This window comes from Zingiber officinale, chromosome 5B (assembly GCF_018446385.1).
Source record: "Zingiber officinale cultivar Zhangliang chromosome 5B, Zo_v1.1, whole genome shotgun sequence".
In the NCBI taxonomy this organism is placed as follows: Eukaryota; Viridiplantae; Streptophyta; class Magnoliopsida; order Zingiberales; family Zingiberaceae; genus Zingiber; species Zingiber officinale.
The window spans coordinates 110,218,187-110,240,415 of NC_055995.1; the positions used below are offsets into that span (position 1 = coordinate 110,218,187).

A 22,229-nucleotide genomic window follows, 5' to 3' on the forward strand; every position below is an offset into this window, starting at 1 on the left:
AGCGGCTGCGCCGAAGTGGTCGTGCGACTCAGCGGCCGTACGTACTGGAGGTCACGCTGTCGGGTTTTAAAACTGAGTTTTTTTAATTAAAATTGAATTTAGTTTGATTCTCTCAATCAAATCTTTGCTATGATAAGGATAATACAAAGAGGTTAAATTAAATTCTAATGAAATTATCTAATTAATTATACATTTTAAATCTAAAAATATATAATAAATTATTTATTTATTTATCTTCTAGCTATGTTATTGTTTTTTTATGGATCCAATCAATCCCTAATTTAAATAAATAGTTAAACATATTTCTTAACATCCTAATTGAATTATCCGATTAAAATGTATAAAAATTTATTTAAAATTTTAAAAAATTCTTATAAAATTTTATATATTTCTAAATCCTCCTTGGGACCACGGTGCCGAGATGACCTCCGCAGTTCTGCTGCGATTCTTTTTTAGTTTTCTTTTTGATATAGTTAATTTTTTATTTTTAAATATATATTTTTTAAAATAAACTATTATAATAATAGTTATAAAATATTAAAAATTATTTCAAAATTTAATAAATATTTTATAAAATAATTTATTTTTTTAGAATAATTTTAAAATTAAATATAAATGTTAAACAATCTAAAAATTTTAAAAATATAATTCTTAAACATATCTAATAAATTTTTTAAAATAAAAAATTTACAAATACATTAAAAAAAATAATTTAAGATTTTCAAATAATTTTATAATTATTTTTAGCTTTTCAAATGATTTTATAATTTTAAATTTTGTTTTTAATTTTAAGAATTACTTAATTTAAAATAATTTTTATAAAAAATTAATAGACATTATCTTATGTGAAAATATTGAAATATAAATTTAACATCTCAAAATAAAAGCATATTTAATAATCAAATATTAATAAAATTATGTACATTTATATTTAAATTTTTTAAAAAAATACCAAAACTATATCGGCACGATACGATACCGAAATCGTATTATTCCGGTCCGGGATTGAACCTCAGTATGGGTCGAGATTTAAACCTTGCCTTAATCTCTATACTAATTGATTGTAAATTGTGATTGCTATTCTCTTGGGTGACATTAAGCCTTTGAAATAAATTATGATTGCTATTCTCTTGGGTGGCATTAAGCCTTTCTTTCAATCAATGTAACATGTTCTGCGTCCACTGTCTTTGTTTCTTCTACTTTAATCTATATGCTTTAATCTTTATGTGAGATACTTGCCATCTCTATTTCTTTATCATTTCTACCATCTTTTATTATAAATGAGTGACACTAGTAACAAGTACTATGGACCTACAATAAATGCCCATGATTTGGGCCTCTTATAGTTTCTATTTCGGGCTGTTTCTTTATTAGAATCCTCTGTAATCATAGATGCTATGCAGTCCTTGACCTTCCTATTGCAAGAAGGAAAATACTTGACAGGCATTATGTGTTTCGAGCTATAAAAAAAAAACTATGGTAGATGGGATGGCAATGTCTCTAATGTCACTTGTAGCTATTCACTCTTCCTTTATGAATCCAACTATCCCTTGGTGCTTGATAGGCTTAAAACTCAGCTGGTGGAAAAAGGGTACACAATAATCTGACCATGCAAACTTAGTCTATCTTGTTGTTAAGACTATATCAATATGCCCAAGGTTTAAAATTTTGACCCGTGCCGAGGTTTTGGTCTTGGACGTGCCGATATAGTTTCGGTATTTTTTAATATAAAATATATTAATTAAAAAATAAATATTTAACATAAATATTTTAAAAATAAACAATATAAAAAATAATCTTTTAAAAAAAGGAAAAGATATGAAAATAGATAAATAAATAAATAAAAAAAAATTTATTATAATTTTTAAATTAAAATAAATGAAATATAAAATTAATTAGATAATTTTATTAGGGTTTAATAAAGTCTCTTTAGATTATCTCCATTATAGCTAGGAGTTGATTAAAATAATTAATCTAAGTTTAATTAAAAAAAATCCAAAATCTGACACCACTCGCGAGCTTGCGTGACTTCGGTGCTGCCGCGGGGTTGCGCGACCCCTCAGTCATGGTTGCGGGGATCGCGTGACTACTCTAATGCTACCGCGGTGGTCGTGTGACCCCTCTGCAGCGGCCGCAGGGTTGCGCGACGCCTCCGCGACGGCAGCGGAAGGGTTATGCGACTCCTCCGTCGCGGGCATGGGGTTGCGCAACATGTCGCAGTTATTGCAGGTTTGGCGCTGGAGTCGTGCCGATGCCAGTCGCCAGGCAGAATGAGATGTTTTGCCCGTTTCGTGCCGAGACTACACTTTAAACCATGAATATGCCTACTTTAGACTACTAGTTGTGTCTTGTTTGCCTCTAGATCAATTGTTATCAATGATATATTCTTCTGATGTTATATTAATTAGGTGTAGATGAAACAATTTTCTCTGTCCATAAATTTGAGGAGTATATAAGTTGTATTCTCGTAGATCTACAGTGTGAAATCTCGCAAAATATTGGGAGGCACAGTCAAAACTCATTGTTCCAATAAATTATTAAAACTCAATACTATTTGATACAAACAATTTATGTTCTTGTTTCAAGTATGTTGATACATTTGCCACCCTTAGCATGATATAAATTTGTCATGATGAATTAAAATAATGTTATTGTTTGCTATCTTTTTAGCTTATGCTCGTATAATACAATATAAAAATACCATTTAAATGGGATATGAAAGCTTAACGTAAATATGTATAGTTATGGTTCTTTTCTTCTTTTCATCTCCTTGCTCTCTCAAATTTTCATCCGGTAACATATGCCAAAATGTTGGCATAATACATAAACAATATCACTCAAAGTCAAAAACTCCGACTAGGGCTCAAGATTTTGAATCTTACTTAGAAAAGAGTCTAATACATTCAGTATACTCTCTTTCAGCTTGGAAGCATGAATGCATTAGATAGCTTAGAAACATGAATGTAATAAATCATTCAATCCTTTCACCTCTTAGACTGGAGGCAGTTTTTTTGTACCATTTATATAGATGATATTATCATTAGAAGTGATGACTCAACTAAGATTATGAGGTTGAAAGCTTATCTCTATTAGCAGATTCAAATCAAGGATACAATATTTTTTTATGCATTGAGCTAGTCTGTTTGAGTTAAACATCTATAAATGGAAAAGAAATTATGTACTCGATATACTCTAAGAGGCTGCTAGGGTATCCTCCAGACCCTTTGACATTTTTAGGTGTCCAAACTTCAGAGTAATGCTTGGAGATGTTAAATCATTATTTGGTTTATGGAATTATATCAAGTTGATTGACAAATTGAACTATCTTATGTGCGATCTCTTTTGCTATAATTTAGTCAACTAACTCCTGGAGGCTGCTGCCAAGGTCATTGCAAGGCAAGTTCTAATGGCCCTTAAATACCTAATGGTTGCATTAGGCAAGGGTATTCTTCTACACCATACAACCACCTTTGTATTATATAATACACCAATGCAGATTGGACAAGTTCTCTCATGTATTAATCTAAGGTTATTGAATTCTTCTAGGTGGACATCCTATAAAGTGAAAGTTTGAATTAAGTGGTTAGGTTGACATATATGTTATAAAAGTAAAAGTTTGAATTTAGTGACCAGGTTAAATGGACAAAAGGGAAAACTATTAACTACTCTGTATCTATTTGACTCAAATGATTAATGACAAAGTTGAATTGGCTTTATTGAGTCCATGAAGCTACAATGCAATCAAATTTACATGTAGATTGCCTCCCATCCATTCTTCCATGAGAACAAATAACAGGAAGAAAGATATCCATTTTGTTAGAGAGAATACAATCTAAGGGGATAATTGTATTTTTTATTAGTTATAATCAATTGACAGAGTTACCAAGTTTTTCAGAGACCTTAGAATTGCTTTTATTTATAAGTAGAGGTTTTTTGAAAACTTAGAGCTAGTTTGAGGTTCGTTGAGGATCAAATCTGTAAACATACAAGGACCTATATATAAATATCCTTAATTTGATTATATATAATAGAGGGTGCCAGAGTTTAGATTGATTTTCTCTAGTAGTCATAATCATTATTGCTTTCGTTTGCTTGGTTAGGGAACAGATGTTTGGACATAGGATTCTATTTTTTTTACAATTCTTGCACATTACTACTTCTGGTGATATGATTTTGTTCAGTTTTCTTTCTCCCGAGTGCCAAGCTTATATCAGAGTTACTGTCTTTCAATGTTTATTGTGAAAACACCAGATTGTTGTCTACTGACCATGGGTTTATGATTGTACTTCTATACTGCTAAAATGCTAATTTGACTTCTATACATTAATGGATTGTGCTTGCTTTTTAGTTTGTATGCTTACTTGTGTTTGATTTTGCTTTTGGTTACATTGACTACTTGTTCAGGTATGAGAGTGTGCTTCGAACTGCAGATCTTTTACCTGATGTCTTGACTGCTTTAATACGAAGGCCTTATGGTTCTATTTCTCTTGCTTATGCTCGCAATTTGCTGAAGAAATATAGGGATGCAACAACCGTGTCAAAGTGGGAGAAAAGTTTACGATCCACTTATGACCAAAGGTTGCTTGCTGAGCTTGATAATGAAAGGCCATTAGATGGTGAATTTATGTTTTCTTCAGGAATCTCTGCTGGGGTGACAGATTCAGATGATGAGCACATCCGTCTAAAGATGAATGCAAGGATGTCTAGAATTGGCCCAAACATGAAAGAGTTAATACAACATGTTGATGAAGCTGTTTACAATTATGGAAAGGACAGAAAATATTCTGCTGTTGCTAATTCCAGAAACCATCCCACTGAAAAATGGAATGATAGTTACAAAATAGCTCATGATATTGTCTTGAATCTTGTTGATTTTATCCGCCAAAATAGTGGGATCACCCCAGAAGTTGATCCCTCTTTGGTGGCATCTGCTGTTTCTGCAATCATTGCCAGTGTTGGAACAGCTATATCAAAACTTCCAGATCTCATGGCAAGCAGTAATCAACTAAATTGTGCTAGGTACATCTTACAAATTCACATAACTTCCCTCTGCTTGCTGAAAGAAGCTCTTGGTGATCGTCTAGGCCGCATGTTTGAAATAGCTTTGGCTGCTGAAGCATCTTCATCTATTTCTGCAAATTTTGCTACTGGAAAACCGCATCGTAATCAATTTCAGTTGTCTCCTGAAGCAAATGAGATATATCCAAACAATGTCGGAAGGCCAACTAAAGCTGCTGCTGTTTCTGCTCTTGTTATTGGACTAATTGTTCATGGAGTTGTTAGTCTAGAAAGGATGATCACAGCCTTTAGATTAAAGGAAGGATTGGATGTTCTACAGTTCATACGAAGTTCCAGATCCAGTTCTAATGGTATCTCCCGTTCTATTGGCATGATGAAGTTAGATTTCTCCATTGAGGTTTATGTGCATTGGTTTCGGCTTTTGGTTGGTAACTGCAAAACAGTTTTTGATGGGCTTATTGCAGAAATGGTTGGTGAATCATATGTTTTAGCTCTTTCAAGGATGCAACACCTACTTCCACTTGGTTTAGTTTTCCCTCCTTCTTATTCTATTTTTGCAATGGTCATATGGAGGTCATATATTTTCAACAATAATGTCGCATCTCGTGAAGACAACCAACTCTACCTATGTTTTTCAACTGCTATTATTGATGCTGTAAGACACAAGCCATTTCGAGATTTGTTTTTCCGCAATACTCAAGGCTTTTATGATCTTCTGTCCAACGATACTGGTGATTCTGAATTTGCAGCAATGCTTGAGCTGCATAGTCCAGACAAGCATTTGAAAACAATGGCGTTTATTCCTCTTCGTGCAAGGCTGTTCCTTAATACACTAATGGATTGCAAAATACCTGCATTAACTATTGTGTCTGAAGATGGATCATGGGTTTCAGGTCCTGCAGAACACAGATCATATGCTGATACAGAGTCAAAGATTTTGGATCAGCTCATGCATGTTTTGGATACTTTGCAACCTGCTAAGTTCCATTGGCAGTGGGTAGAGTTGAGGCTCCTTCTGAATGAACAATCACTTATTGAAAAAATTGAAACTCATAACATGTCCTTTGTGGAAGCAATAAGGTCCTTATCTCCTAGTGCAGACAATTTTGTGCTTTCTGAAAGTGAAAAGAAATTTACTGAAATTATTCTTACTAGGATACTGGTGAGACCTGAAGCAGCTCCTCTGTACTCGGAGGTAGTTAACTTGCTTGGGAAATTAATTCAAGAGAGTCTGGTGATGGATACGAAATGGATTTTAGCTGGTCCTGATGTTCTTCTTGGACGGAAATCAATAAAGCAACAACTTATACATGTGGCTCAGAGGAGATCTTTTTCTACTAAAGCAAGGTTTTGGAAACCCTGGGGATGGTCTAATTCTCTTTTTGATACTATTTCTAGGAGAGGTGATAAGGGAAAATTTGAAGACATTTCTGTTGAAGAAGGGGAGGTTGTGGATGACAGTACTGATGTTAAGAAGGCTTCCAAAGTGATTCATAATGTGGATAGTGAAATTTTCAATTCTGGCAAACAGTATATAATTGAGAAAGCTCTTGCTGAATTAATATTGCCATGCATTGACAGGAGTGCCAGTGAGTTGCGCAATTTATTTGCTAATGAGTTGATCAAGCAGATGGGAGCTATTGATCAACAAATCAACACAATAACATCCATTGGTTATAAATCTAGTGTGAACCATGAAACTTCTTCAAGCAAAGGAAACACTCGTAAAAGTATCCGTGGTGGAAGCCCAGTACTTAGTAGGCGGCCAACTGATTCTGCCCCACCTTCTATGGTTGCTCTGAAAATTTCATTGTGCTTGCGCTTGCAATTCCTATTGAGATTGCTTCCAATAATTTATGAGGATAGGTAATGAGGAAAATGCCATTTACATTCGCTTTGTATATCTGAATGTTAAATTAGGGGATTCCCCCATTTCAGCTTTGACAGCAGTAGTATATACTTCTTAAACTTGGACTTTCTATCTCCTCCATACTTGTGTCTAATATCAAAACTCTAACACCCCCCTGCAAAGGGCCACTGCTTTAGGTCAAATGCACCCAATTTTTACCCATTTCCAGAGAGTGTGGGGCCACCGCTAAGGTGATGGTTTCACCTTTTTCTCCAATATCAACACTCCAACACAATTACTCTAAATTGATGCCCACCATTCTAAGGCAAGAATGTTGCAGACATTGCTCATTTTTATTGATGTAAGACTGTCTTTGAAATACATGGTTGTTGGAGATAAAAAACTAGGTTTGAGGGGTTGATTTGATGCCTGATTTTAATGGTCAGGCGCATTGCCCTCAACACACGTATGGTACAAGTTGGTAAGATAATAGTGCCAACCTAATCCAATGCTTTCAACATGCTCAACCTCTACGCCTTGCCCTCATACTCTACACAAAATTTAAAATTCTCACAAATAAAAGAATAATCTATATAAGATGCTTAATTAAAATGAGCACGCATGTTTGTGCAATTGTAAAGATGCTCCACGCTTGACATTTTGGATTGAGTTGACCATCTTCAAAAGGGAGAGTTGATTGATCTTCAAGATAATCTCCTTCCTTACCCTAAACTGAGGCTATGGTAGCTGCAGAATATTAAAACCCTTAACTGTTGTTTTACCTAATTGACACCAAACTGAGAGGGATGAAAATATATTTAATTGATAGAAGAAAACAATCACAATAATATGCAAATATGACTAGCATGATACCTGGTGCAATACTAATCAATATGTGATTAAACATTGGACTCTTAACATCCACATATTTTATTAATCAAAACACTTGCAAATTTTATTTTATGTGGTCAAAGCATGCACTATTTTAGCAACTTGTGCAATTGTGTCATTATAGAATAATCTATTGAAGCTTTTACTTTTGCTGGTACCTATTTATCTTATCCTCATAAACAGACTACTGTTGTCTTAAGTCCTTTGTAACATGTAGGAACATGAGGCAGATTCTCGCGCCTATTATACTTCGGTTGCTTGGAACACGCTTGGTCTATGAAGATGCAGATCTCTGTCTTTTGACTATACCTTATGGTTCTTCTAAGAGAGAATTAGAGTCTGCCAGTGAGTTTTCCTTTCTGGACCATGCCAGTGACAGTCTTTTTGATATACTTTTGGCCATTCTGCATGGTTTGCTGAGCAGTTTCAAGCCAAGTTGGCTGAAACCTAAGTCTGCCTCTAAGTCATCTGTGAAACCTACTCGAAATGTTTCTCCATTTGATCGTGAAGCAGCAGAGAATTTGCAGGTTAGTCCCAAGTTTCTGCAATTATTTGAAAAATGTTTGCTAATCATTAGAAATTTTTTGATAGACATATGGTTTTCAACTATGATGAACATTTATAATCTTCGACGTGCTAAGTATTCATCTAATTTGATCTCTCCTTTGACATTTATAATTGTAGTTTCTTATTTAATATCTATTGATATAATTGTAATTTTCTGATTTAATCTTTTCTTATACAAGCCTCTCCCTGATTAATGGTTTTGGCAAGATATATTTATCAAATTAAATATTGCAGATTGACACAATCATGCACACTGATGAAGTCCATATTAACCCAGGAACTTAGGAAGTGTAATTTTTTTTGTTTTCAAATGTAATATTTTATGGGTTTTGATGAACCTCGAGGAAAGGTATTAGAGAAGAATGGGATAAGAGAGAGCACTTTGATAGGAGAGCTCATTTGACTGGTAGGAATGGTGAATTCAAATATTTTGGAAATTAAATAATTTGATATAGAAAAATGACGAAGTTATTGTACTGTATGAATTATGAATAGTAGAATTAATTGATTTGATTAGTCATTATCTATGGTTTCATTTTATTTATTTATTTATTTATTGTTATTGTTAGGTTAATCATATTATTGTTGTTATCGTTTAAGGAAATAATATTCTATAAATATCAAATAATATTATGTTATTGAACTAAAACTTATTGTAATAAAGAAGAATCAATAAAATTATCATCTAACAAACAGGGTTAAGCTTTTGATATGTACACTCATACACAACTATCTCAACTTTTGCATTGCTTAATTTTAACTTTCCATCGGTTACAAAGGCATTTAATCTATCCAACCTAAGCCCTCATCAGATAGCCTAAACCCTTCATCAATTAGCACTAGATGGCCCTTTATTGACAAAATGAATCTTAATGGAGCAACGAGGCTTCCACAGCTTATGTGGCCCCATGAACTAAGTCAAGCCATGTTTGGTGGTCATCCAAGTGGGTTTTGGTGCAAATACAAACTAATCATGTATATAGAACATCTTGGGCATGGGCTGTGACATATGCCTTGACCTTCATCGCGCCTTTGTATTGAATTGTTGAAAACAAGTTGGATATGAGTTCCTAAGTTCAGTGAGAACCTCAACCACTATCCTTGCTGGAAAAAACCGCAACAGTGGACTGCCAAAATCATATCATAATCATGGTCCTCGACACATTAAGAGCTTGAGCCTTGTACTTGGACATTGCCTTCATAGATTGATTTGTTGCGCATACTCTACCCTTGCTAACCAATACCTTAAGCAATCCTAAACACACTTTAATATGCTACACCAAGATTGGAATATGCCTCATTAGCTAGAATGGTAGGTCTTATAGGGGTGATAAACAATAGACTCTTGAATTAAGCACCTCTGGACACACTTTAATATGTTGCACCAAGATTGGCTTAGGTATGTCCTAGTCACAATGAGAGCACGATAAAAATGCATAGGGATCACTGGCGACATGTCCTTGTGACAAGAGTTGGTGGAATCATGCCCTAAATAATTGAATTCAACCGAATGATTTAGATATGTTTAGCAAAGTGTTTAAGTTAATTTAATGTTGTGTTTGTTGATAAAGTGCAACTGTGGAAATATCACTTGATAGGTGAGTTGGAGAAATCTACGTTGACCTACTTGGCAGATGAAACTTAACAAGAGTCAGCAAATGGAGAAGACTAACTAAGGCAAGGTTGATCTAATACTCAAGAGACTGCGAAGTGCAATAGCTGTTGGCCGAGAAGTCTAAGAAGACCTAGGCAGATAGGGATGCTCAAGTGAGGCAGACGTCGATAGGAAAGATCCATAAGTGAGACTTCTCATCAGATTAGGAAGGCCCAAAAGTAAGCCTTCTTGCTAGATGAGGAAGAGTTAGATGCAAGGCTTTTTGTTAGACGAGGAACACTTGGAAGTGAAAGTGAGACTTCAAGGTAAATAAGGAAGACTTTGAAGTGATGTGTCTTAGCAAAGGAAGACATGGAATGCATTCTAGTTAGGTTGATTAATCGAATTTGACCTGCTTGGAATGCATTCCAATTGATTGGATTGTTGACGATTCAGCCAAAGACAAAAGCTAGCAACAAGGTTTTTATGATCAATATTTTTGATTGATTAGAATTTGAGGTCATTGAATTTAAACAGAATAGCTTGGTGAAGGCTATCTAATGACATCCCAAAGACTATTTAAAACAGGGGCAAGAAAAGCTCAATCTGCAACTATTGCTACAACAAAAAAACAACCATTACACCTTGCTCTTATTTTATTTTTTATAGTATTTTATTTTAGAGATTAATGTGTGTACCTCTAAATTCATTTGTGCTTTTCTATACAACCTAAGTTTTTTTAAATTTTTTTTTGCTATTTTTATCATTGTAAAAGGCTTTTTATATGAGGTTTCTCTTAGGTAATGAGAAAATATAATGGACCTTCCTGAGTTGATTCACCATACGAGTCTACGGGTTGTAAATTAGGAACTTGGATTTTCTAAACCACGTTAAATGAACTCTTGTTAACATTGTTTGTTTTTGCTTGTATCTTATTTTCATTGCATATCTTATTGATTTACTAAAGCTTTTCATTCGAGGTCAATCGTCTTCACACATATTTGCTCCTATTCATCCCCTTTAGTTGTGTAGTGTTATCGGTCCTCATAAGCGGTATCCTAGTATGGACTTTTAGCTATCTACAATTTTCATTTGACAAGTGGAAGATGAGGATGGAGTATTACCTCAAGATAAACTTCAAATGTTGAATACTTATTAGAAAAGATTCAAAACACTAAAAAATAAAGAGGGGAGAGGTTTCAAAAAGAAGTGAATTGAAGAACAAATTTGAAAATTTGAGACAAATAAAAATGTAACACAATATTAATTGATATTTTATTAAACAAAATGTTTTGCAGGATGTTGGTGCAATTGTGCCCTAAGTGGTCGGGTTTGACCTTGAGTTTTGATGTTTGTGTAGAACATTTAAGTTACACCTTACATTGTGATTGATATATGTGCTTATGTTGTGCTAGAATTTGATAGGACGCACGGAGCTTGTAGAGGTCATGACTTGATGAGGTTAGAACATTTCCTTTATTTTTAGAATGATGGTAGTTAAATTGGAGTTGAGTGCAGTCAATTGGAGAACTTAGTTGACTAAATAGTTAATTTAGGTCTAATGAGCAGAATATTTTTGTTTATTCGGTAGTCGATTGATTTGTGGTCACTCAACTGGTGAAGAATTCATCTCCTGATGCTGCAACAAGAAAGTTGGAAGGACCTCTTGATTTGACAGAGTTGAGATGGGATGGTTGAATGACCTAAGGGCTACAGTGAACTATTGTTGGGATCGATAAATTGAGATTTTTTTTTTTTTTTTTTTGTGGGGGAAGGGATTGAATAACTATTAATTCTAACCATGAGGTCACATAAGTTAGTGTAGCGGAAATAAAATAAATATACAAGCAAGCTTATCAATTGCTAACACAAGCTGATTACGTGGTTTGGCAGGCCCAAATGCTAGCGTGATCCACCAGTGGATTACTCCCAGAAAATTACTATTTCTCGGTTAACTATTGGAGGTGGAAAAACCTCTTACACCATGCACGATTACAAGAATACAAAGAGGAAAGACTTACAAAAATAAAAGAGACTTCTAATAGAATTTAACACACTATTTCATCACTCTTCAAGCCTCCACCAGCTCCCCTTTTACTTTCAATAGTACTTTATTCTTCATTTGTTGTAAGTTGAGCTATTGCAAATTAGTTGATTGGAGCCACCCATTAGTCGACTACCTCCACAGTAGCCTTAGGTCATCGATCATTGCAGCATAGCTTTGTCAAATGAATGATTCCTTTCTTTCCTGTTGTAGCATTCATCCACTGTATCATAGGATCAGTCGATTAACTATAGACTAGTTGATTGCTTAGTTGACTCAGCTATAAACCAAAACATTATGTTTGCTAGCTACTGATAACTAGCCGTATGCCATACCATGGATGATTACAATTCAAATGAATACCGAACTCCTCTACACTAATATAGTATAGAGATGACTCAGGTCATTTGATAAATCTCATGATTAATTTTATTTGGATATGAGGTTTGGGTTTTAGATCCTTAAGCTAATGACTGGGAATGGAAATAAATGAAATCAATAGATATGGAAATTCATTAAACTATGATACGAAGGAAGCGATAGCAAACATGAAGTAATGCACTAAAAGATATAAACATGCTAAATTACAATAGTGAAGGAGTTCATGGAACCATAAAGGAAATGTTCTAACCTAATCTAATCTACATGCATTTCAACCAAATAACAATCTATCACTAACATTGACTTGAACTAAAGCATTGCAAAACTTAAATGAATTAAGATGCATTAATTGAAATGACCAAAATCTATGGGGAATTAAACCAAACAAGTTGTATTCATCATCCACTTCAAACCTAATACATGAAAATCTAAAACATGGAACATTGATTTTATTACAAATTCATCCATCACATACAAACAATCAACCATGGAAGGAATCAAATAAATGCATCAAAAGATCAACTGGCACATCAACACAATAAAGAGATAAACCCAAGTGGCAATTGGCGGCTGCGAGATCCGGATGAAATCTGATCGGAGTGATGAGAGCTGACAGGACAAGAAGCATCAAGAGCAACGTTGACGACAAATGGTGGAGGTGCATTATATACGTTAAGTGTGAAAGATGGCACATGGAATGAACTGAGGGCGTGATGCATCAAAGGGACAAGTAACCTAATGGGAGACAACTGTGGGGCTTAAGTGAACTATGAGAATTAAGAGACATGTATACATGGGCGAGAGTATATTTTCAATTTAAGCTGACTCGATCATTAGAATGGTTATAGCTGCTAAAGGGTGATTTCTGTTAACTAGTGGTTGAGTCAATCAACTAGTCGATTTGAGAGCATCAAGCAACAAATAGAATGTATGAATGTTTGTATTCAAGGTGGAGGCTAGGATCAATCGTCAATTGAGTTAATCTAATCAATCGAATGAGTACTAAGTCAATTATGAATTTGACGCGAGTTTGGTAGCTGATAATCACCATTTTGTTACATTCTTTAGGCTAAAAGGGATTGCCTTGCTACATCTAATAACTAAACCCAAGTTCATCCCTCTTAGCTTAACAATTGCCTTGCTACATCTAATATTACTAAACTTAAATTTTATATATTGTTTTTATTCTACAAAGCCTAAAACCTTTTATTTCTAGAGTTTCTAGCCAAGATGTGAACTTAGCCTTTATAACTGCACGCATTTTTATTCATGTTATATATGACTAGTATACAAATGTATAAATTAGAGCTAATTCTTAATGTAACCCTATCTTTATAGGAAACACTTTAGTTAATCTATTCAAAGTCTTCACTCTTGTTATTACATTGTCTTGTATCCGTGATTATTTCAATATACTCTCTCTCACTACTTTTTTAGATTCTCCATATAATTTCCTTCAAAACTTTGTCATAAACTTTTCGTAGGTTAATGAATACCATTGTACATCTTGCTTTTCTCTATACTTTCAATTAGTTGTCTGATAAGATGTATAACTGTCAACTTTTCGAGCATAATTTCAAATTAATTTTCGATCACCAAGCTATGGTTGGTCCCAAAGCCGGATAAAGGAGGGTTACGTTAGGTTGCCAACCAACGTCAAACAAAGGGGAATGCTTTGTATGAAACTCAAGCGAATCATTTAGAAAATTAAATTTAAGATCAAAATTTAATAACATGGAAGACCCTAAAATAATTTACAAATGAGTCTAAAAAATTGAATTTGATTTTGGAAAGTCAAAAAACCATTTATGACAATCCATCTAGGTTACAAATCCATGCTTAAGGTCAGTATGCCATCCTATTATAGGGTTCATTTAAATACAATGCAAAGTCACATGAACCCTTTAAACTAAGTTATTCAGGGAAGTTATTTTTAGGGAATACTTACTAAACCCTGTTGGGACTAATAATTTTTGGATTCCAAAGTGTGATAACGAATTTAAAGTAAATGGTTAACTTTAGTTGACACATTAAGACAGTTTCATGCATAATGAAAAATGATTTATTAATTTTTTTTTTTTGTGTTTTACCTATTCTTTAAAATGCATGTTTAAACTTTTTGAAATTGGAACTTGATACATATACTAGTTTTCAAATATTTTTAGAAGTGATGATTGTTTAAGGTAATTATCCGATGGATTTTTCAAATTTAAACATCAGTTGTGTTAAAAATTTATAGGAAAATAGAGAAGTTGTACTTGATACTAAAGTGGAGATCAATAAGTTTTAAAGCTTTTTTTAACGGATTATCATTTTGAAAAACTATAAAGTTTTTATGCAAAAAATCATTTTTCCCTTATATATTTGACAACATTACTTGTCTTTATAAATATTTATGTTTTTCCAACTTATGTAAAATATTTAATGAATTGTGTAGGGTTGGCTACAAATTTAGTTAGTCAATTGAGATGAAATAAGTTAATTGTGTACTTTTCTTGTGAGTAGTCCGACTAAATAGGCATTTTAGTAGATTGAACTTGGTCAAAAAATCATCAAGTGTTTTTTTTAATGGTTTTACTTCAGAAATTGTACAAGGTTCCAGAACTACTGAACTTGAATATTTTTTATTTTTTGGAATATTATTGGTGCAAATAAAAAATTTTAAAAAGGAGAAACAAAATAAGGTGGAGGGATAATAGTTTTATGTTTAGTTACATCCTTTGATTTGCATTATAACTTTATATAATATTAACCAAATTTGTATATCTTAAATTTTTTCATATTTTAATCATTGGCTTTTTTTGAGTTTGGTTTAAGTTAAAACCTCTCATATTACTTTAATGACTTGGGAACATATATGTTTTATCATCCTAACTTAAACATAAATGGGCTACTAAACAATCAAACGGGGACATTGATGGTGCAGTCATACCTCAAGTGGTTGAATTTGACCAAGTGGTTTTAATCTGTTTTACAAAATGTTTTAGTTAGGTTAATGTTATGTTTGCTAATAAGGTTTGCCAACTGTTACTCTAATAACTTGGGAACATGTATATTTTATTACTCAAATTTAAATGGGTTATTAAACAATCAAAAAGGGAAGATTGATGGTGCAATCATGCTCCAAGTGGGTTTGATGTGTTTAACAAAACATTTAAGTCAATGTTATGCTTGTTGATGAGTTTTGTCAAGTGCGTATGTGTAAAATTTAGTATTCTAAATAGTGGCCACCTAGGTGGGAGGTGGCCATCAACTGCATTGCCTTTTGTCTTAGGCGGTCAAAGATGAGGCGAGGCTGGTGAGGTAGGCGGGGCGTGCGTGAGGCCGGCGACGTGGGCGAGGCAATGGGTGAAACAATCAAGTTGGCAAAAAGTGATTGCGTTCGCTCTCAGCGCCCCCGCCAACCTGTCATAGGGCCAACACGGGGGAGGAAAATCACGGGTGACTACTAGCCCTTGGAATAGTGACTAACACATGAGGGAGGTATTTATCTTGGCTTCACCGAGATTCAAACCCCAGATCTCAAGTCGGCAACACCGCATGCACTAACTACTAGACCGTCACGAGGGGACAATGGGTGAGGCAATCAAGGTAGTAGGTGAGGTAGTCAAACTCAACCAAATTTAAAAATTCCTAGATATATTTATACACCTCTCATTTCCAAACGATAAATAACTCCACCAAACCATCAAGTCACTCAACCCACCTTCTGCTTGGAACCACCCCCATCAGTGTCGTCACTAGCATACTAGGTTAGTTTTTATAAATTTCTAGTAGGTTCTTGTTCTAGTTTTTGATCTTTTATTTAATTATTAAAAATTAATGGCGAAAAATGAGAAACAATCGGAGATGGAATTGAAGCGAAAGTCTAGTGATATTGTTTAGGATTATGAGGTGTTGTATTGGAAAGAAAAAAGAGATTGGATCATATGCAAATTGCGTAAGAGACTTATTTAAGGGAGGAGTTTACCGAATGAAACATCATATTGCGGGTATTGTAGGACAAGTTAAAGCATCTCCTAAAGCATCCGTTGAAGACAAAAAAAAGAGCTTACCTTGAAAATAGAAAGAATAAGAAGCTAGAAAGGGTGGAAGAACTAAAAGATGAAGGTGGAAGTAAATATAGCTGGTGATGTAGAGGATGATGATGATAAGTGTGGTGGGTTGGGGGGGGGGGGATTTTCTAAAAAAATGTTAAAGCACCTCGGGCTTATTGATAAGTGGCATCTGCAATTGTTCCAACAAAGGCAAGACAACAAAACATAAATGATATATTAAAGTTAAAGTTTTTAAATAATGTGCATGAGTACCTTGCAAGATGGATTTATAAGGCGGGGGATTCCTTTTTATGCAAATGACAATTAAAGTTTTAAACAATTTGTAAAGGTGGTTGACCAATTCAGCCTAGGTACAAACCTCCAAATTAATATCTTCTAAAAGAGCCACTTTTAAAGTAAGAAGTTACGACGAAATTATCTCTAAAAAAATATGAAGAGTGGATTAAAAATGGATGTTTAATTTGACCGATGCATAAACAGATCACAAGAGAAGAAGCATTATGAATTTATATGTTAATTGCAAACTTGACACTTTATTCCGTAGTTTTATTGAAGAATCTATGGAGGCACACTCCAAGGCTTACATCTTCAATTTTGTGGAAAAAATCATCAATGAAAATGACCATCAATCTGTTGTTCAAGTAGTGCCGGATAATGCGACAAATAATATGGTGGCGGCGGAGTTGTTGAAGTTTATATAACCTCAAATTTTCTAGACCTCTTGTGCGACTAATACAATCAACCTTATGTTGAAGGTTATCTTATTTTTTCTACTGTTCTAACTCATCTTAATTAATAATTTTCCGTTCCTATCCACCCCCTCTACATGTGAAACCAACCTTAACAATAAGATCCTTAGAAGAACTTTTAAGTCTTAGATGCAATACACAAGTTTTGATTAGTTCCCCATGTACGACCATACAAGGGTAGATTTTCTTTAATTGTCTTTTGAAAACGATATTAAAGTTGATAGAGTGTTGAGATTTTGTAATGTCTAGAAGGGTAGTTGAATAGACGATTCCTAAAATTTAAAACTTTTTTTTTTTTTTTTTTTTCAAAATTGCTCTTGCAAATGCTAAGTCTTAATCACATTGTTTGTTGATTAAATATATAGGCAACAAAAAGGTAAAATAATGATAACAAGAGGATTTTTTGTGGTTCACTAGCCCCCAAACCCCGACTCTACGACTTCGACTTATTAAGCAACTCACTCGTATTCACCAAAGGGAAAACTCTCCTCTCCAAAGGTGGAGAAACCTTGTAATACAAGAGAAAATGAAGAATAAATAGAAGTTGGGTTGTCTGCTTGTACCTTTGCTTGATATTTAAAGGGTGAGAATGATCACCATAACACTTGGGGCTTAAAGCACAAAGTGAAGCACACCCTTTAGAAAAAACGAGTAATAAACAAAAGGATTATTATATCTATTAAAAATCTTTGAAAATTCAAATGACTATAAATAAATATGCTTCTCGATGAAGTTGTAGATTATTTAAAAAACTAAAAATAAATCAAAAGTCTTTGAAAATGTGATAGATGAAATATCTAATATCATAATAATCATCTTCATTGTCCAAATCTACGTCATCAATTCCATTGTTTGATTTGTATCCATTGGTATCTTCTTTAGTTTCATCATCAAAGTTAATCTCTTCTTCATCTACAAGGCTAGTTTGAGCTGATGATACTTTCTTTTTACTGAAGCAGACGATGATGCTCATGTTGAAGAAGACACATTTTGAGATCGAAAGTCATATGCACTTTCACCAACCCCAGATGCATGTGCTATATCACTCCAACGCAAATCTTCACTAAATAGACAAAATTATTATCATTCTTTATTGGTGTCATCTAATTTTTCCAATAACCATTCATTACTATCATCTATCTTTGACAAAGTAATAGGATCAATCTTATTTTGCATGTCATATCTTCGCCTTAAAGCTCTATTATACTTGATATAATACCAAATCATTCAATCGTTGTTGAGACAACATATTTCTTTTTTTAGAATGTATCTACAAAAAAATAAAAAAGTTAAATCCATAATATAAATTTTAATATGTATTAAAAAAACTCCAACTTACATGTTCACAGAACACTTCAATTACGTATTTACGTTCACAGCCTTCATAGCGTGAAGAAGAGCATGTGAGGTTCAAAATCTTCATTACAAATGTTTTAATTTAGGGTGTTGATGTGCCATAAGAAGATCTAAGAAGATCACCAATCATCTTTAAACACAAAAACATATAATATTAATTTTATTACCATCCAATATTGATATTGCTCATTATATTATTTGTGAATTTACTTGGTGATTTTGAAGTTCTTTGTTTGATAGCCATTGGCAAAATAAAAAGTCCTGCTTGTATTTTTCCAATTGATTTGTGATCTTATCTTATAAATTCTCACCTCTTACCAATCTAGATATGCACTTGCCTCCACTTTTGGATATTTTATATATAAGGGTTTGAATAAAAACACTCTGGATTTAAGAAATATCTGGCTGCGTGCAAAGGTCGATGGAGTTGAACATTCCATCTTTTGTCAATGACTTCAAAAAAGTTACGATATTTCTCTTTATTATTGTTAAATTACATAGCGATAACTTCTTTAGTTCTATCTATTGACTCATAAATATAATCCATAGGAGACTTTTTTTCACCGTCTACTAGCCGCAATACTTTCCCAATGAGTTGCCAATTTTAATGCAAAAATCATATTTTTCCAAAAAGAAGGCATCAATATCGGTTTTGCTACAAGGTTTCTTGCGGCCTCTTTAGAAAATCGACTAGTTGCCCATTTTTCAGATGTAAACATCTTTCTCAAATTTGCTTGTACATGGAACCGCTTTAAAGTCAAAAGCGGTTGCAAAATGTGTCTTTGCGGTTCTTACCATGTCTCTCTATCTAGTAAACTCTCTTATCATGCTCAATACTTGTTGTCTGTTGTAAATATGCCCATTCAACATCAATGTTCGTTCATGCAATTTTCTGAGATGAGGAATTTTGAATATATTCTCAAGCAACAAATCATAACAATGAGTTGCAAAGGGAGTCCAGTACAAGTGTGGAAATCAATTTTCCAAAAGACTACCGGAAAAAAGTAAATTTAGTAAAAATTTTTTTGAAAATACGATCCAATTTTCTTAATTGAAAGTAGCATAAATTTAAAATATTATATGACATTGCAGCTTGCATTATCTCTACTCCAATGTGATACACAAATGTAGAAAGTAACTCAAACATTTTATCAGCGGTGTGAGAATAGCTTGAAGCATCATCTGATTCAACAAATACGCTTCCTTTATGATCATTTACCAAAATATTTATAAGAGTCCTACATCTGTCTACCCATCTGCCATGATTGTGCACCAAACATAGCATTAACTTTTTTGTGGGATTTGAGAAGCACGTTCGTATTTGGCAACTCTTTCAAATACTTAACTCTTTTTATAGTAAAAGGTGATTACGCTCACCCCAAGCGGCTCTCATAGCTTTGTTTCTAGATTATGTGAAGGAAGATAAATCACAGGATTAACTTATAAATGATCGTCAAGTGGCTAGGGGTGGGAGAAATTCTTAATTCTCACTTCATGATATGGAGGTTTTATCCCCCAAATTGCCCAATAACTTTAATACAAGATTCGAATCATATTTAACGACGTTGAAAGGAATTCTGGTATCCTACATCTATCTAGCAAAATTTTCAACTGCATCACCTTCTTTTATTTTTATTAAATTGTCCTTTGTTTTTTTGCACGTCTTTGTTTGACAATTTCATTGACATCTTTCATAAAATAAAGATTAATAGGTTTTGTTTACACTTTTTAACCTTTGAACGTAGGGGATCATATATTGACCTTTTCCTTTCACTTTAGTTTAAAGATCATTTTTATATTCATCCAAATCATCAATATCATCAGAATGAGGAATATCAACCATTTGATTCTGCAAATTACTTTTTTTTTTTCATGAATTCTCTAATTTATTCTTTAGCATGATCGGGTCAGACAAGCTTTTACATTTCTATTGCCCCAACTAAATGTAGCTCATGTAAAAAAAATTCGTCATTTGTTATTTTACCCAAAAAAATATAATTGATAATGAATTTTTAGGATGCGAATATGTTGCATAATTCCAAGCAATATCCTTTCAAGTTGATGAAATTGTTGTATTTGAAATGGTTAAGACTTAAGACCAATGAAATCAATATTAATCAATTAATAAATAAAAAAATATAAAATAGTAAAAAAAGAAACCAGAATATAAATATGATTTATATGAATTAATAAAATTTATTATTATTTTTTTAAATTTTAAATATATTTTTATATATTTTATCTTAATAATTAATTAGGATTTATAAAAATCTATTCGAACTATCTTATTTAAGTTGAGAGTTGATTGAATTAATTAAATTTTATGTTTTTGATTATCATAGGTGCTATAGTAACCGTATGCTATAGTAATTGCAGGCGTTGCGGGACGCATCATGTGGCGCCGGAAGTGTCACCCGATGCGTCTAGGACGTCGAAAAAATATAAAAAGTAAATAAAATAACAACAAAGAAGATCGAGAGGCAGACGATTCTAGTGGTGAGAGGCAGGCCAATCAACTATTTAAAGAGGACTTAGGATTTTAAACTAAAAAAAAAGGAGGAAAGTTTAAGGTGTAAATGCGAACGCATCACGCTTTTGCACAAAGCGCAGTGAAGCGCGTGCTTTAGAGACCTCTTGCGCTTCCGAGGTGTCTGAAGCACAAGGCTTGCGCCTCGGTACACTTCGCGCTTAAGCGAGCGCTTTGCTCACTTTTGACAACTTTGCACAATAGTTAACTGATTTGGTCTCAACAGTTGATTGGTTCACTATTCTTGGAATTCTACTCGTAGCGGCTATTGCTCAATCCTTACTCTATCCATTTTTGACTCAATCTTTGTCGTTAATCATTGTTCCTATTTTATTTGACTCAACTGCATTCCAATCGACCATTCTTGATCAAACTTTGACATGGTCTGTTGGACCATTTCATCTTGGATCTCGATTAGGTTTGTGTCATTAGTCAATTATATATACTATGTTATTAATCGATTGGTGGATAATAATCATTTCTGGTTGAATTCAAACAAAGTCACATGACTCGTTGACTGCTTTATCTTTCATTGAGGCAAGAATAGAGACCCTTTGTGCTTTTCTTCAAGAAATAAATTGTCAGGCCACATTATCAACACGACTAACTAATTGATTATTCTCGATTTTGTTCAATTTTACGTAATCTCGTCAACTTCAATGTAGAACACATGTTGTCTGGTCGAGTCTGTGCCAAAGTAGAAAACTTCTATGTAAAACCAAAATATATTTCTCTCGAACTCTCATCTCACGTCCTTAAGTCGATCCCGCTTCATATCTCAAAACTTCCTCGACAAGCTTCCAACCTTTAAGTCTGTTTTGAGAAGTCTCGAGATATGAAGCACGATCAACTTAAAGACGCGAGATGAGAGTTCGAGAGAAATATATTTTGGTTTTAGGTAGAAGTTTTCTACTTTGGCACATACTCGACCAGACAACATATGTTCTACATTGAATTTGATGAGATTACATAAAATTGATCAAGATCGAGAATAATCGATCAGTTAGTCATGTTGATAATGTGGTCAACCAACAACTTATTCCATGAAGAACAAGCACAAAGGGTTTCTATTCTTACCTTAACTTAGGTAGTTTAAGTAGAAGTTTATCTAGGTCGTTTGGAAACCTTGATTTGATATTTTCATCTAATTACATTTATTCTTTTGCCACTAGTATCTTGATAGCTATAATTCTA

The 22,229-nt window shown here is 33.6% G+C and overlaps 1 protein-coding gene across 2 annotated transcripts in view; it reads left to right on the forward strand.

Annotated features, from left to right (window-relative positions):
- Positions 1-22,229, forward strand: part of LOC121985338 (mediator of RNA polymerase II transcription subunit 12) — a 64,274-nt gene that overhangs the window by 38,853 nt on the left and 3,192 nt on the right. Inside the window, exon 14 of one of the 2 annotated variants that reach the window (XM_042538725.1) lies at positions 18,112-18,234. The exons of the other annotated variant lie outside the window; for it this stretch is intronic. Coding sequence (XP_042394659.1) covers positions 18,112-18,219 — 108 coding nt within the window. The 3' untranslated portion in view covers positions 18,220-18,234. Of the gene's footprint in view, positions 1-18,111; positions 18,235-22,229 lie in introns of those variants that run through there. 2 annotated transcript variants of the gene reach the window in all.